Source organism: Cyrtonyx montezumae, unplaced genomic scaffold, assembly GCF_038088225.1.
Source record: "Cyrtonyx montezumae isolate F1298 unplaced genomic scaffold, pur_monq_1.0 scaffold_8, whole genome shotgun sequence".
In the NCBI taxonomy this organism is placed as follows: domain Eukaryota; kingdom Metazoa; phylum Chordata; class Aves; order Galliformes; family Odontophoridae; genus Cyrtonyx; species Cyrtonyx montezumae.
Window position 1 is genome coordinate 65,781,139 of NW_027072089.1, and position 15,288 is coordinate 65,796,426.

Genomic DNA, 15,288 nt, shown 5'->3' on the forward strand with positions numbered 1-15,288 from the left:
AGGAAATGGTCCCATTAAGCCAAACAGCTTGGTTCGCACAGTTTCACATCACAGTTTACTACTCGATGTCAGAACAATTCAGTCAGAAAACTCACTAGCCAAAAAGACCATAAACTCACTAACTTTTTCAAAATTCTTCCCTGAAAAGCTGTTTTATCTTCATATATTCAGTTCAAAACAAAAACAAACTCTAACAATTAAATACTAGTCAAACATAGATTCCCTGATTGCTTCTATCAGCTAGAGACACCTGTCCTTCCCATTTGAGAGTAGGCAGTTTTCCAGGTAATCGTTATGTTTTAACTTTAATTTACACGACTGCTTTGCTTTGTAAGCAAAGTCCTATATCACGTTTGAAGCCGAGTTGCATCTGCTGAGAAGAGTTCAGCTATCATTGATTCCTGTTATTTCATGAAGACATTTTTACTATACACAAATGCACACACTTATACATAACAAAATTGTGCAGGTTTTTTCTCTAAAGGCCTTGGAATACATAGGCCAAATATTAGATGAGACAAAGCAATACCTGATCAGAAAAAGGTCAGTGTTCTAAGCATTTACTTCCTAAGCTATTCTCCTCCCCCTTTAAAAAAGAATAAGTTCAGGTACTGCATATTATACACAAAGAAATTTTACATAAACACATGCACAGAGATATACATACCTCCTGTGCAGATGTGCATCCACATGAATCCAGGAGTGAATTTGATTCCATCTGCCAACATGAATTATTTTTTCTAATGGAAATAAACATAATGATAGAAAAAGCCATCAAGAGAAGGGAATATATTATACATGAAATACACAGAGTAACAAGTAAATCTGGAATTTTGAGAACCTTATTTGTACTTTACAGTAGCAGCAGTTGTATTTAAATATATATCAGTTTTATTATTTGAGACAAAGTGGATTCACAACAAATATTTATGTAATTAAAGCAACAAAGGAGTTGCATGCTTTGTGTTTGTATCAGTAAGGTAAGTAAAGAATAGTTGCTATTCTGCATTCCTAACTTTGGACATCTGGAACTCTTCCTAACAAACACTCCAATAATTACTGTCTAATCCTCATTCATACAAGACAGTAGATTCAATCAAAATCATCTTGAAATTAATGAGAAATCTGTCACTGATATTTAAGGGATTTGAATCAGACCTTTAACAATTAAGCCTACTTACATATTCTATCTGGATATTAGCTCATTAGTCAAAGTGGATTTAACATTAACCTCACATTCAGAGGGCTGGGACCACAATGAAGATTGAGAGATGGAACTCCAAGCTGAGATCTTGGAGAAGAGAGGGATTTGGGGAGATCTCACTGACCTTAGAGTACTGAGGGAAGCTAACAAACAAAAAGAACAACTATACACAGTCTGAGCAACAGGAAAAGGGGCAATGGCTTTAAAATAAAAGAGCAGAGATTTGGGATAGATGTTAGGAAATTCTTTACTCAGAGTGTAGCAAGGCAGTGGCACAGGCTGCCCAGAGAAGTTTGGATGCCCCATACCTGGAGGCATTCAAAGCCAAACTGGATGGAGCCCAGGGCAGTCTGAACTGTCAGGTGGCAGCCCTGCCCATGGCACAGGGTTTAAACTAGATCATCTTTAAGGTCCATTCCAAGCTGTGCTACTCTATGATTGCTGATAGAAGCTTAAGACAGTTCACATTACAAAAAAATAAAAATAAAAAAAATACTGAATTCACTTATTTACAGCTTTTGTTTTTACCTATATTCTCTTTTGTTTTAAGTACGTGCATTCAGCAAAATTTTTCCTAGATCCATTTTAAGGCTAATTATTTTTTACTGCTAAAATTTCATAGAAAATACAATTATGCTAGATTTATTGATTTCCTCAGCTACTACCACTGTCATCATTTCAAGTTAGCAACAAGTGTTAAATCAGTACAGAACATTTTAAAGTAGTTATTAAGTAGTAACTCAGTTACCCTTGTTTTGAATGCATGCATGTGAAGTCCCAGTCAAAGAAATATCTCAGTAGAATCTGAGAAAGGTTTCCTAGATTATCATCTTCAGTGCTGTTCAGAGTGGGCCAGAGGGTAAGGGGTGGATTAAGGGAAGAAATACAAACATGTTAGTTTGTCTAATTCTATTAACTGTTCTACATGCTTTCTACGAAATAAAATAAGTCACAGGACTATGCGTAGGAAACATACAACACAAAAAATCTATTTTAAAAACTATGTCTAAACGTGTAAAGAAAATTAACGCAATTACCCCTAAATAAACCTCAACTTCTCCCCATAGCCATTCTTCTCATTACAGGCATGTTTTAAGTGCTTTGTGTTTAATTAATAAATTCAATCATCATATTATATTTATAAATATATCTGGATATTTTTCCAATAGATCCATCTCTCTGATTTACAGGTAATACAGAATAATTCTTATATAAGTTATAGGTACTGTAGACAAATAATTAATAATCTAGACAATTTCAGATCTAAAATTACAGAAAGTAGATGTTCAGCTAGAAGGATACAAGCTTCCTTAGTACAGTGTAGTACTGTCTAACCTGAGAACCTTTTCAGAAAAATACTGATCTAATCCATTAAATAAGCTGAAGCAAAGGCTTTTAAAATGCACTTAAACATTTACATGGTCGTGTTCTGTATTGAATGCAAACTGCTCCAAAACTTTGTCCTTCCTCCAGCAAATACTTCACACAATGCTGTTCTATTTTTCTCTCATATGTCTCACTCATAATAACCTAAAAAAATGTACTAAACAACTGAAAAATAAACAGTTATTGTAAAACTAACAAACAAAAAACACAAACAAACATTTTTTCAAGAATATGAATACTTGTAAAAATATGAGAACTAAAGGATAAAGGTCCCAGAAGCCTGGATATTTATGATGATCAATGAGCCTTTTACCTAAAGAAGGATTCTGCATTCTTGTAAAGCCTTGGTGTCAGCTTGAGAGAAGGATAATCAATAGCCAGTGGCTTCACACTAAACAAGGCCATTGCCAGTGCAACAAAGAGGACTGGCAGAAGCACATTTGACAGACTTCCTCTCCAGTCTCGTCTAATGTGCTGAAACCTCTTCAGCAGAAGGGCAACAATTTGTGCAAGAATGAGATTAGTTCCACACACACGTGAGGCCTCCATAAACGAGACACCTGTAAGACAATAAATAAATAAACCTGAAGAAAAATCAAATTACATGAATTGTATTTTCAAATATAAAACACAATAGCTTTTTGAAAGAAAAGCAAAACTACACAAATCTATATTGTCTGACCACATGGAGCAGTGCAAAACTCCCCCCATCCCAGCAAAATTAATTAACTGCCTATAAACCTGCTGCCAGAGCACAGTTCTATCTGTAGTTCTCTGTACACAAATAAAGGAGCACTGGATACCTATTTGTCTGTTGTCTTTGCACTGGTACAACCATTCCTTGTGCATTGTCATGTTTGTTCCCAGACAAATGACCAAGAAACATGGCTTCTATTGGCACCAAGGTCACAATTCGCAATGACTGAAATCAGTTGCAACTGTTGCTCAGGGATTTCAACATCAAGTCTTCAGAGCATGTTACAGCATATCACAGATGCTAGAGAGGCAGGTTCTCATAAAAGCATTACCTTACTTTCTCTGCTCATGGAGGTCTAATAACATTTATTCATATGTTAGTCAAAGCAATTTTCATAATTCCAGCTAATGGACTATCTGTCACATTCCCAAGGGACTGTTCCCACAGTCACCTATCACACATTTTCCTGATACGCTTTCAATGAATTTAATTTTGTTGCTCTTTCTGTCTACTGTTGTGTTTGAGTGCGTACTTGTGAGGCATACTAATCACTTGGCCTCCATTTTATGTTCCAATGCCTTTTAGGTATGTCCAGGCTATTAGCAGCTCCTCCAAGCTTGCCAGACTGAACGTACCTTCAGTGACTCTTCCTCCTTAGAGCACAGCAGCCTCAAGTAGATTTATCACCACAGATATCTGCACTGTAGCAAAACTGCACAGTATGTTTATCGTAGCGCTCAAAGACATATCATATTTTACAATCCCCTGTGATTTGTCTCTTATCGCGTTCTATATACTGACAGCACTTCCATGTTACATTTTAACAACTACTTTTAAGAGAGCTTTCAAGTAACCTCAAATTAACTGTCCTTCACTTTGCAGTTTCTCCCAGTTTACTAGAAATTTAATCCCACAAGAGAGAACTGTAGAACAAACAAGGGGAAAAGGCAAAAAAACCAAAAAAAAGTTGAAACAGAGAGGCCAATGAATAATACAGCTGAAATTCTGTGCTCTAGTAACAACCAGTATATGGACTAGAAACTTATTTCATATATTAAAAATTATATGTGCTTCTCCATGGAAGATTTTAATCATATACCAAGTAGACACATTATAGGAGATATCAGCTTCTATGGTTTGGTCCTACATAAGAGGCAGAAGTCAAGTGGGAGGACTTGACAGTTAATGGGATATCTTGTGGACTTCCCAACATTAAAATTTCTGGAAAAAGATAAAAATCACATCCTTCAAGATGAGCAAAAGAGGATCCAGGTAAATAGATTCTGATCAGCCCCAGTCCCTGGGTTAGTTACAGATGAAATCCCCCAGAAAAGCACACCCAATTTATGAAAAATAAGGTGCCTGGGAATAGCCAGCATGGATTTACCAAGGTCAAAACTTATTTGGCCCACCTAAGAGCTATGAAGACATGACTGGTTTAATGAATGAGGAATGAGTAGTGGATGTTTATTTTCCTTGACTGAATGCAGCACATGACATGGTCTTCCACAACACCCTTAGAGCAGAGAAAGACAACAAAGCCATGCTCTCTGCACTGCACTTTGGACTGACAGGGTCCAGTCAAGGGGAAGTTGGTTACAGTGGTGACCCTAAAGAGCAGTGGTGAGGAAAACACTGACAAAGAATGATGGTTAATGTGCACACATCCACACCTGGTAGAGACCCACATGTTTGGAGGTGGCTGTGGGGGTGGATATTTGTATTAGAGCCATATTCTAGTAGGGTTGGTGGGCAAAATGAGTTTAGAAACAGTGCTGACAGTCAATGGTGTACTGAGTAAAAGTTTCTCAGTGCTCAGGGAAAAAGCAAAAGAAGCAACAGGTATCAGCTAAGATATGGAAAAATCCTACTCAATACATCATGAAAAAAATTAACTGCCATGATAACCAGCAAATTGAGCAGACTGAACAAAGCCTGGAGTAACCAATTCTAAGTTGATTTGCTTTCATTAGAAAGCTGGACAAGATAATCACCAAATGCCTCTTCATGCCATACCTCTGATTCAATCAGATTCAAATTACTCCTTAGTAATTAATTTTAGTTTTATTTCTGGAAAATATAACAGTATTTATTCTTTTAATTCTGATACTGAATGGTATTTTTTATCTTACATATTCTCATTGAACAGATATTCTGTCCATTAGCAGTCCTAATCACAATCATATCCCACTATACAAAAGGGCCGTAGGGTTTTAGTCCTTTGTGGATGAAAAAAAAGGTAGCCACAAAATTCAGACCATGGTCCTGTATTCAAAGTCCTAATTAAGTGTATTTGCAGTTTGGAGCCTGGCTTTTCTATAAATTAGGCAACTAGAAAAAGACTGTCTTAGTAAAAGATGATTTTTTAAGCATGATTTCATGAAAGTATTAAGCTTTTTGAATTTCATCATATTATGGTAAGATTTTCAACAGTTAATACACCTGAGGCACTTGAAAGCAGAATAATTTGCAAGGGATTTTTTTTTTTTTTCTAAAATGAATGAGATCCCATGTTTCCAGCTGAGTGTCTCTGCAATTGTAAAATATCATATCTCTCATTTATCAAAGTTCTCAAAGTATTGAAATGCAAGTACAATGAAATATCTGCCATAGTCCCAGATCTGTTCATAGATTACAAGCATGAAATGTGAGTGAAAGATCCTTCAAAATGTTTGCTCCCTTTGAATTTCTGAAAGAGGACTATCACAATTACTTTCTAAGAGCGGGAAGGAAAATCAAAGCTGCTGTTCATGTTGTTTCTTGACAAATGGAGCAGAGAGAAAAGCTAACAAATTTATTCAGATTCCAATAGCAAGAGAAGCTGCCATTCTAAATAAAAACAATGGTTCATTTGTTCCACTATTCTGACACATTTTCAATATTTCCAAAGCTGGCCAGCCAAGATATTTCACAAGAAGATGAAATAAAACATTACATTAGAAGTATTTATTTACCTCAGGCATTTCTTTAGAAACTTTTTAAAATTATTGACTCTTCTGCAAGTAAATGTATTCATTCATTCTATAAATTTGTCCAGTATAAATGTGTCAAATCATCTTAAATTTCAATCTTTGTGACCTTGAAGTCTTTCATGCCACTATCGCAGAATCATAGGAGTTGGAAGGGACCTCTGGAGATCATCTAGTCCAGCTCCCCCTACCAAAGCAGACTTCCAACAGCAGTTTGCACAGGTAGGCATCCAGATGGGTCTTGAATATCTCCAGAGGAGACTCCACAACCTCCCTTGAGAGAGCCTGTTGCAGTGCTCTGTCACCCTTACCAGGAAGAAGCTCCTTCATATATTGGTGCAGAACTTCTTGTGCTCCAATTTGTGGCCATTTCCTCTTGTTCTATCCCCACACACTGCTGCAAAGAGGTTGGCCATGTCCCATTGACTCCCACACTTAAGATATTTATAAGTATTAATAAGAGCCCCTCCGAGTCTTCCTTTCTCAAGGCTGAACAGACCCAGGTCACTCAGCCTTCCCTCACAGAGGAGATGATCCAAGCCCTTTAACATCTTTGTGGCCCTTTGTTGGACTCTTTCCAGGAGATTCCTGTCTTTTTTGTACCAGGGACCCCAGAACTGTACACAGTACTCAAAGAACTGGATATAGTACTTGGTAAAGTATGTTTATGTTAAAAAAATAAAAATAAAAAAATAAATCACTTCCATGGTTATCTGTTTTGAATTTATTTTGTTTGATGGTGCTGGATACATTCTTGAATCTGTTTTCAGGAAATGGATTATAGGAGTTCCCAATCTATCTTCTGCATACATGATCTCAAGCTTTCAGTTTTCTCTTATAAAAATCTTCATAGTCCTAGTCATTTTCACCGTTTGCCTCAAATCTCCTCATACCACTATTGTACAGGACATGAGATACATTGCATTCAGTACTGCTGTCTATCAGACATGAAAGCGCAACTGATTTATATAACATCATCATGCATTCTTGTACTGATCTCTTTGTGTTCTTCATGCACCATGCCATTTTGTCTGACTGCAGATACACAATGAAAAGTAGCCTGTATTGGGATTTCCACAAATGACTCAAAACTCTTTTGAGATTCCTAAGGTATTAAACTACTCAGAACAAGAGAAACTCAGACTTTTTGTGTACACTTAACATTTAACCCTTCATATCTATTAATCCTACAAACATATTTTAATTTGATTTTGTTTTAGCTAGAACTTACAATTTTTACTTTTTTTTTTTGCTTCATAAAGCTTGTTGTGTCATCATTTTAAGTATGTCTGGAGGCATAAATGAAGTACACAGTTATGGGAACATGCTTTCTGATTACCATTAGTGATACAATCCAGAAGATCAGATAAAGACTAGTTAATGTCTGTTATAGTGTCCATTTTATGCAAAAAAAAAAAAAAAAAAAGTTTATGGAAATATTCTCATTAAAAATTTAGATCACAAAATTAAAAATGTGATCCAGCTAATAGAAGCTGTCTTGCTTGACTTACTATTGCAGTTACATTCAATAAATGAATGATGTTCACAATTAAGTTGCACTCCCCAGTTCACCCAGACAGTTTTTCATGTTTTGGAAAAGGTTTTTGGTGCTTTATAGCTCATATAGTTAATATAGCAGAAACAGAACATCAGTCCTAAAAGTTGAGAACAAAAATTTTGGAAATTCATATCTTTGCATATAGAAGCTCATTATCAGAAAAGACATTTTAAAGCCAGAACTCTGTTTTCTCACACTACACAACCTTGTTAAGAATCACCCTCACAGCTCAGATCTCCCAAGTCGATTTCCTCAAGTCACGCAGTTAACTGACAAGAGGATTTCTTTATCTAAGATATTTCTCAAGATGCCTCATTTAATGTATCGGTATTGTACAGGGCACAGAGAGGACAGCATGAAGTACAAAACTGATTTCTACTGGAAAACCAAGAAAGCATCAACACAAGCAAAAAACTTACTGAATACTCCTACCCTCCACACATATAAAATTCAAACTTAAAACCCCTAAAATGTCCATAGAAAACCACAAATTTCAGACTTTTAAATTAACCTCTTTATGTCCCTTATCTTTGCATTCCACAGAGGAATGGGCATGAACAGAAGCTCACATATAGGCAAGAAGCTTAGGAAAAGAATAGTGCAAACTTCTTTCAAACTACCTAACCTTCTATTTAGAAGACATGAATACTAAAGCTAGGCCTACCCACAGCAGAGTGTAAGAGACTGGAGAACTGGTTTAGTCCCCTTAAAAAAATTATATATAATTATATATCTCTAAGAGGAAGAAGCACTTGAGGAGATATATCTCTGGTTTCACCCTGATGGACAGTTAAACTCCACAATGGTTCTCTCACTGTTTTTTGATAGAAACTCATTAGCCAGTGTATAGTTTCTCAGCATTTCTTTAAACTGATAAATTGCAATTGCTGGCATGGGCTAAAAGGTAAAACTATGAAAACATACTTTTAACACTATAGACATACATGTAGCATGTGAGTAGCCCAAAAAGATTTCACACCTCCTACACTCTTCAACATTTTACAGATTAATAAATGAACTGTAAGCAAAGTCCATCTGAATCCATCTCCTCCTCTAGCAATCCAGCATCAGCATGAGTCCATTTCTATTTACATTTATTCTCTCCTCTACCAAATAATATGCTATCTAATCACTAAACAACCATGAGCAACAAAAACTGATAGAAACCAAAACAAGTAGTGTTACAGAGATGGGAAATCCACCCCATCTTTTGACTTGGGTGATTCAGAGCATGTAACAGCTGTAGTTCCCAACTTAACCACTGAAACAGGACAAATGCAAGATTGGGCAGAATAGAAGGCATGCTAATGCAAGAGAATGATTTACAAAAGAAAGAAGCAATGACAAACAATGAAATGAACAACAGAAGGATTTTAGAAGTTATACATCTTTGTTATCATAGCATAAAAGATGATAAATAATTTTATAACGGCTCACTTGCAAAGATCTAAAAAAAAATCAGAAAGGGAGATTCTTAGTATAAATAAGAATCCAACTAAAGACATTTAATTATTCTTTTCAGGCATACTACACTGTAGCTTCATTCACATCCCCAACATCATCCTATAATTTTAGCTCTTTTACCAAGAATTTGTGCTTTTTCAAACTCAGAATATACTACTGCTGGTATTACACATAGCTGAGCATCATCAAATGTAAGCTAAATATTTCTTTTCTAAATGGCTACTAAAAATTAAATCCAATTTTCCCTGTACATCTCTGACATTTGTGACTATTTTTAGTATATAGTGTACTTCTATCATATGAAATATTAAATTAAGTTATCTGTAGTGCCCAAACAATATACAGAGAAATTAAGCCAGCCTCTTATGTTCACATATAAGAAACACTAAAATATACTTAGCATTTTCTGATAGTCTTCACTTCCTATTTAATCGATTGGACTGGATGATCTTGTAGGTCTTTTCCAACCTTGCTGAATCTATAATTCTAACTTACAAATACCCAGTCTCATTGACACTGTTCAGCCTGATTTGGCCTCGTTCCATGACAGGGGACGAAGGGACTCATGGTCCCACATCCCAGGAAAAGGGGAAGCGGGACAGGAAAAAGATAGGGAGATGGCCCTAGATAAGAAAGAACAGCAGCAATGATCTAAGGGAAAATTAATATACTAAATATGATGACAGAATGAAAGATAGTACAGTATAATACAATATAATTGCAAGTGATGCTAATAAATAAAATGAGAGAGAGTGTGTTCAGAACTGAAGTCCTTAATCCAGTGCTGTAGGTAAGACATCCAGGGAGCATGAAGAGCAAAGCAGGTAAAAAAGAAAGTCTCATGACTCCTAGTCAGTTTTATCTTTTCCCTCTGAACCAGAAACGGAAACAGAATAATTAAGTCTTCTGGGAGCTGTAGTTAACTCTCCTCTACTGAGAGCAGGTAACCAGAACTACCAACAATCCACAGAACTGCAGCATTAACTCTTTAACTCCCAGAACACAGCATTATGTTATGATGAGGAATACTAATAACAAAAACCATAAAACTATGACACTCATACCACTGCAAAAATCCTTTAACTTTTTCTCATAGCTCTTACTAAAATAATAGACAAATCTCAAAAAGTATAAATAGCACATCATGCAAGGATAAATTCGGGGAAGCAAAACTGTCCAACTGACATTCAGGCAGTGAGTATGGTAGATAAATCAGTGAACAGAGTTCTTTTAATTTATGCACCTGCTTTACACTCTTGCTTTCCCAAACCTGCATGTCTGCTTTGTCTATTCTTTGGATTCAGCTTTCAAAGCAGACTGCCAGTTGACAAAGGTAGTGAGAATCTGCTTTTCTCTTATTATTAGTCCATAACATGTCTGGAACAACAGAAATTGACTTCACATTGAGTTTCCAAGGTACCACAATTATAGCCATCATAACAGCTAGGGGAAAAAAAAGAAACAAAAAAACCACACTAGCTGCTGCTGCTGCCAAAGTACCTTTTGCTGGTTTTACTAGTAGTAAAATGGATAAGTGTGTACACATAAAAGAAGCTCATCTGAGTATATATGCATTTTGGAATGTAAGAGTGGTAAAAACACCTCCTCCGTTTATTAAAGCACTATCATAGGTATAAATGAAGGGGATTAGATTTCAAGTACAACATTTTCCTCTCTTTTCCAATCAGAACAACATGACTGCTGCCTGAGTATAAAGAAATAGGAAACAGTGGTGCTTCCTTGCCATCCATTACCCCGTACATTCCAAATAGAATCAAAAAGGGTTTCTTGCACTGAAAACCAAGGATGATTGGCCACCTAAACTAGCCTGGTCATGAAGGAGAAGGATGTATTTGTTTAACACACTGTTTCCATCATTCACTACCTTTCCCTATCTTTATTTATCTCCCTTCTATACATTGTAGTTCAGATTGTTTTCCTAAATCATACCAAAGAGTAAGTTGGAATAAAGCACAAGTATCTTCAAGTCTTTTTTGGTCAACTACATTTCTGCCAGAACACCTTCATCATGAAAGAAAATATAACGGACATAATCCTATCATGCCCTGAAAAGGAAAATCACTGTTACTGCATTAGTCCTAATTCTCTGATTCCAAGTTTATGTATAATTAACTTGCAATAAGGACGCTAATTTCATTTTCTAGGATATAATTTTCCAAATAGATATTTGGTTTTATTGTAGAACTATATTCCCTGCAAGGATGCACCTGCACTGAATTGCCATGTGGAGGAGGGAATGAGAGAAAGAGTAGGGAGAAATTAAGAACAGGCACAGGAAACTGGTTACAAAACATAAGCCTATTTGCAACGCCTTAATTCACCTTCTATGTTCTATACAAGTAGAAAAGTAGGGAAATAAAGTCTGTCAGAATTGTCCAAAAGAGATCTCAACTGACCTGATACAAAGCAGACTTGTCAGAAAGAAACAATACGTTTATACATGCACAGGCAGACATTCATCGTACAGAACTTCTGTGGTAGAAGATACTCTCATTACAATAAACAACGCACCATTTGAGATCATTTTCTCATAATTTTAGAAGTGTAAATCAATACTCTAGCTATTAGAATCTGACAACCACCTCCACACTAAGGTTATAACATTTCAAGATTGATTCCAATCTAGATAGTAGAGCTACAGCCCACAGTACTTCTGCTGTGTTTGGTGAAGAACTGGTGAAAAAGAGAAACACAAGCTGAGTGCTCTCTCTACCACAGCATAAAAGCACTCTTTAAATGGAAGATTTAAAGCACTCTGTAAAAAAATCTCCTCTAATTGCTCAGAGAAAACTTTGACAACAAATGGAGCAATAATTAAGAATATTTTAGATGCTGTCTTTACTGAAATTGTTCTAATAACAATAAAATCATGTTAGAATTTCTGCAGGAAAACTATTCAGAACTGAAAGATGAGTTTTACAAGATATGTGTTTTATTCAGACTTACAGCTACAGCAAACAACCGAAAAAATGTATTTGATGAACAGCTTATTTCCTCAAGCACTCCTCTATCTCATAAATAGTAGTACTAAACTGCTACAAGGGTCTTGATTAACAGCAATGAGTGTTCCATCTTTTTCCTAATGCCTCCAATGAATATGGACAAATTACAAAACAGAGAGATATACAGAATGAGATGAAAATTGCCACCGATACAGAAGTCCAACATAGGGTCCATATGTTATAAAATTATGCTTATATATTTCAGATGGGGAATTACCTGACAGCAGTGTAATAAACAAATTCTAAGTGCTAAACTGAAGTACCAAAATGCCTTAGGAAAATTGATATTATAAAAGCAGTAAAGGAAGGATGAAATTTACCTTCCCCTACATTATTTTCACTTTCTACACCCTGACTTAATTAAGTACATCACAACAGTAACGTTACCATTTCCACCTTGCCTACACAAATTTTGATTGCATCTGCTTCTAAGACACAGTTTTCTACAGAAAAAATATATATATATATCCAGCAAAAAATACCCTTATGTTTCTAAACACAATAGTATGAGTCTTCTTACGAAAACTTCTATCAGCCCACATGGAAATTTAAGTTGAGAAGGTATTCTCAATATATTTGAACACTCATATAATTTCCAACTGCAATGCCTGTTCAGAAGAAAACACAATATTTCCAAGGTCATGTTCTATAATTCAGAAATAATCTCTTTCAGGGCTCTTCTAACAAAAAAGAAAAGTTGTAATGACAGAATAGAGACATGAAAAAGTAAACATATTCTATGTAGCTCTACTTAAGCAATTTTCCATTTCAGAAGGAGAAGTTTAAGCTTGATATGTATTTCTTAAAAATAAAAAAATGACCATTTAGATTAAATTACTTACATAACTGAAGTTAATGGAACTGTATTTGCAACTGTAATACAACAGAATGCAAGAAAATTAACAAAGCAAAATGCATGTTCTAAAATCTTTGTGTGCACAAGCACATAAACATATAGCATCTTCATTTATAAAATATATACCACAGAATCATAGAATTTTAGAATCATTTGAGTTGGAAGGGACCTTTAAAGGTCTCTAGTCCAATTACTCTGCAATGAACAGGAACACCTATGGCTGAATCAAGTTGCTCAGAGCTCCCCTTCAGCCTCATCTTGAATATCTCCAAGATGGGACTTCTACCATCTCTCTGGGCAACCTGTTTCAGTGCCTCATCACCCTTACTGTAAAAAAAAAAGTTTATTAATTATATCCAATCTAAATCTCCCTCTTTAAGTTTGAAACTATTTCCCCATACCCTATCACATCAGACCCTGCTAAAGAGTCTGTCACCTTCTTTCTTACAGTCCCCCTTTAGATACTAAAAGGCTGCTCTCAGGTTACCTCACAGCCTTCTCTTCTCCAGGCTGAACAGCCCCAGCTCTCTCAGCCTGTCCTCGTAGGAGAGGCATTCCATCCCTTGGATCATTTTTCTGGCCCTCCTCTAGAGGGGCTCCAGCAGGTCTATGTCTCTCCTGCACTTAGGACTCCACATCTGGATACACTTCTGCAGGTGATGTCTCACCAGCACAGAGAAGAGGGACAGGATCACCTCCCATGCCTTGCTGCCTTTCTGGGTCACAAGGGCACATTGCTGTCTCACGTTCAGCTTGCCATCCATCTGTGCCCTCAAGTTCTTTTTGGAAATCAGGGAAAATCTAATTTTTCATCTATATTAATCTATACTTCCAGCACGTACATATTGAATAAAAACTTAGTCTACTTCTCTTTTCTTCCCCTTCAGGCAATAAATCTGAATCATTTTGGCTGAATTAGTGTGTATTACAAATAATTCCTTTTATATTTTCACAAACTTCTGCTGTACTTTCCCTCATCAATCTTCCCTTTAGAGAGGATCTCATCTAACCTCCTAGGAAGAGTTTTATATCTCTATTTATTTAATTTTTTTTTTAAGAATTACTTAAGAATTATTATGATATGAAACGGAAGACAAGCAGTCCTGCAGAGTATAGAACAAGCCTCCTGAATGCTTCATTTAATGAGAGATTTTAAAAACACTGCAGAAGAACATAATGATTAGCAATACCTTCTCCCTGTCTGAAGCTCTTGAAATAGCTCCAACAAAGCAGATGCACAGCAAATTCTCAGCTACAAAACACTATTTTTCAAGTTACCACTATTAGCTATGTATTTTCACCATGAATGAACAAGAGTCTGCATGCCACTCATAAAAATCTTTATGTCTTTATGGCCATCCAGAGCATGGCTTGTTGTTCACATTGCTGACACCACAGCTGATATGCACCACCCACCGCCTCACTTACATCCACTGTTTGGTCTCCATAAACACTGAGCAAGAATCAATGAATGTGAGTGGATGCCATTTTTTACACACAGAGAAAGTCAGTGACACACTTTTGCTCCATCTATACCTCCATGTCAGATGCCATTCTCTCACCACCTGCTATATGGTAACAAAATGTAAAGGAATATCAGCAGGAAGGTTCAATCTCTACTGACATACAACCAGTATCTTCTTGTGATGTGTATATATATACATATACACACACACACACACACACACTTCTGATGAATACGTATACATATATATACACACATACACGAGAGAGAGGGATAAAATGAAGGGAAGAAAGGGAGAGAAAGAAGCACTAGCAAATCTGAGGGGAAAAAAAAACAGAGCCTATATAAAGAAACATGCTGTCAATAAGAAAACAAAATGCTAATGAGCAAGACATAGCTACAGAAGTGAGATGACTCAATCACTTGGATGAAGTGCTAAGGCAGTTCACATAATATGAATTAACTGAATACACAAGGCATTTTAGTGGATCTTTTGTCCTTCAGCTCCAAGAAATATCTAAGCATAGTGGATGAGCTATGAGATAGGATAAGATATGCAGAAATTCAACGTGCAGTAATTACCACTGAATTAACACGCATATCAGTTCTTGTCACCTACGAAAATGTCTGTCTAGATGATCGTGCTTCCTCTAAATAGAATAGAAA

The 15,288-nt window shown here is 36.1% G+C and overlaps 1 protein-coding gene across 1 annotated transcript in view; it reads right to left on the reverse strand.

Moving 5' to 3' along the window:
• ABCA13 (ATP binding cassette subfamily A member 13) overlaps positions 1–15,288 on the reverse strand; it is a 162,663-nt gene that overhangs the window by 57,896 nt on the left and 89,479 nt on the right. The window contains exons 36-38 of the mRNA XM_065753646.1: positions 2,904–3,150; positions 1,953–2,042; positions 668–740 (exon numbers count right to left, since the gene is read on the reverse strand). Coding sequence (XP_065609718.1) covers positions 668–740; positions 1,953–2,042; positions 2,904–3,150 — 410 coding nt within the window. The remainder of the gene's footprint in view (positions 1–667; positions 741–1,952; positions 2,043–2,903; positions 3,151–15,288) is intronic.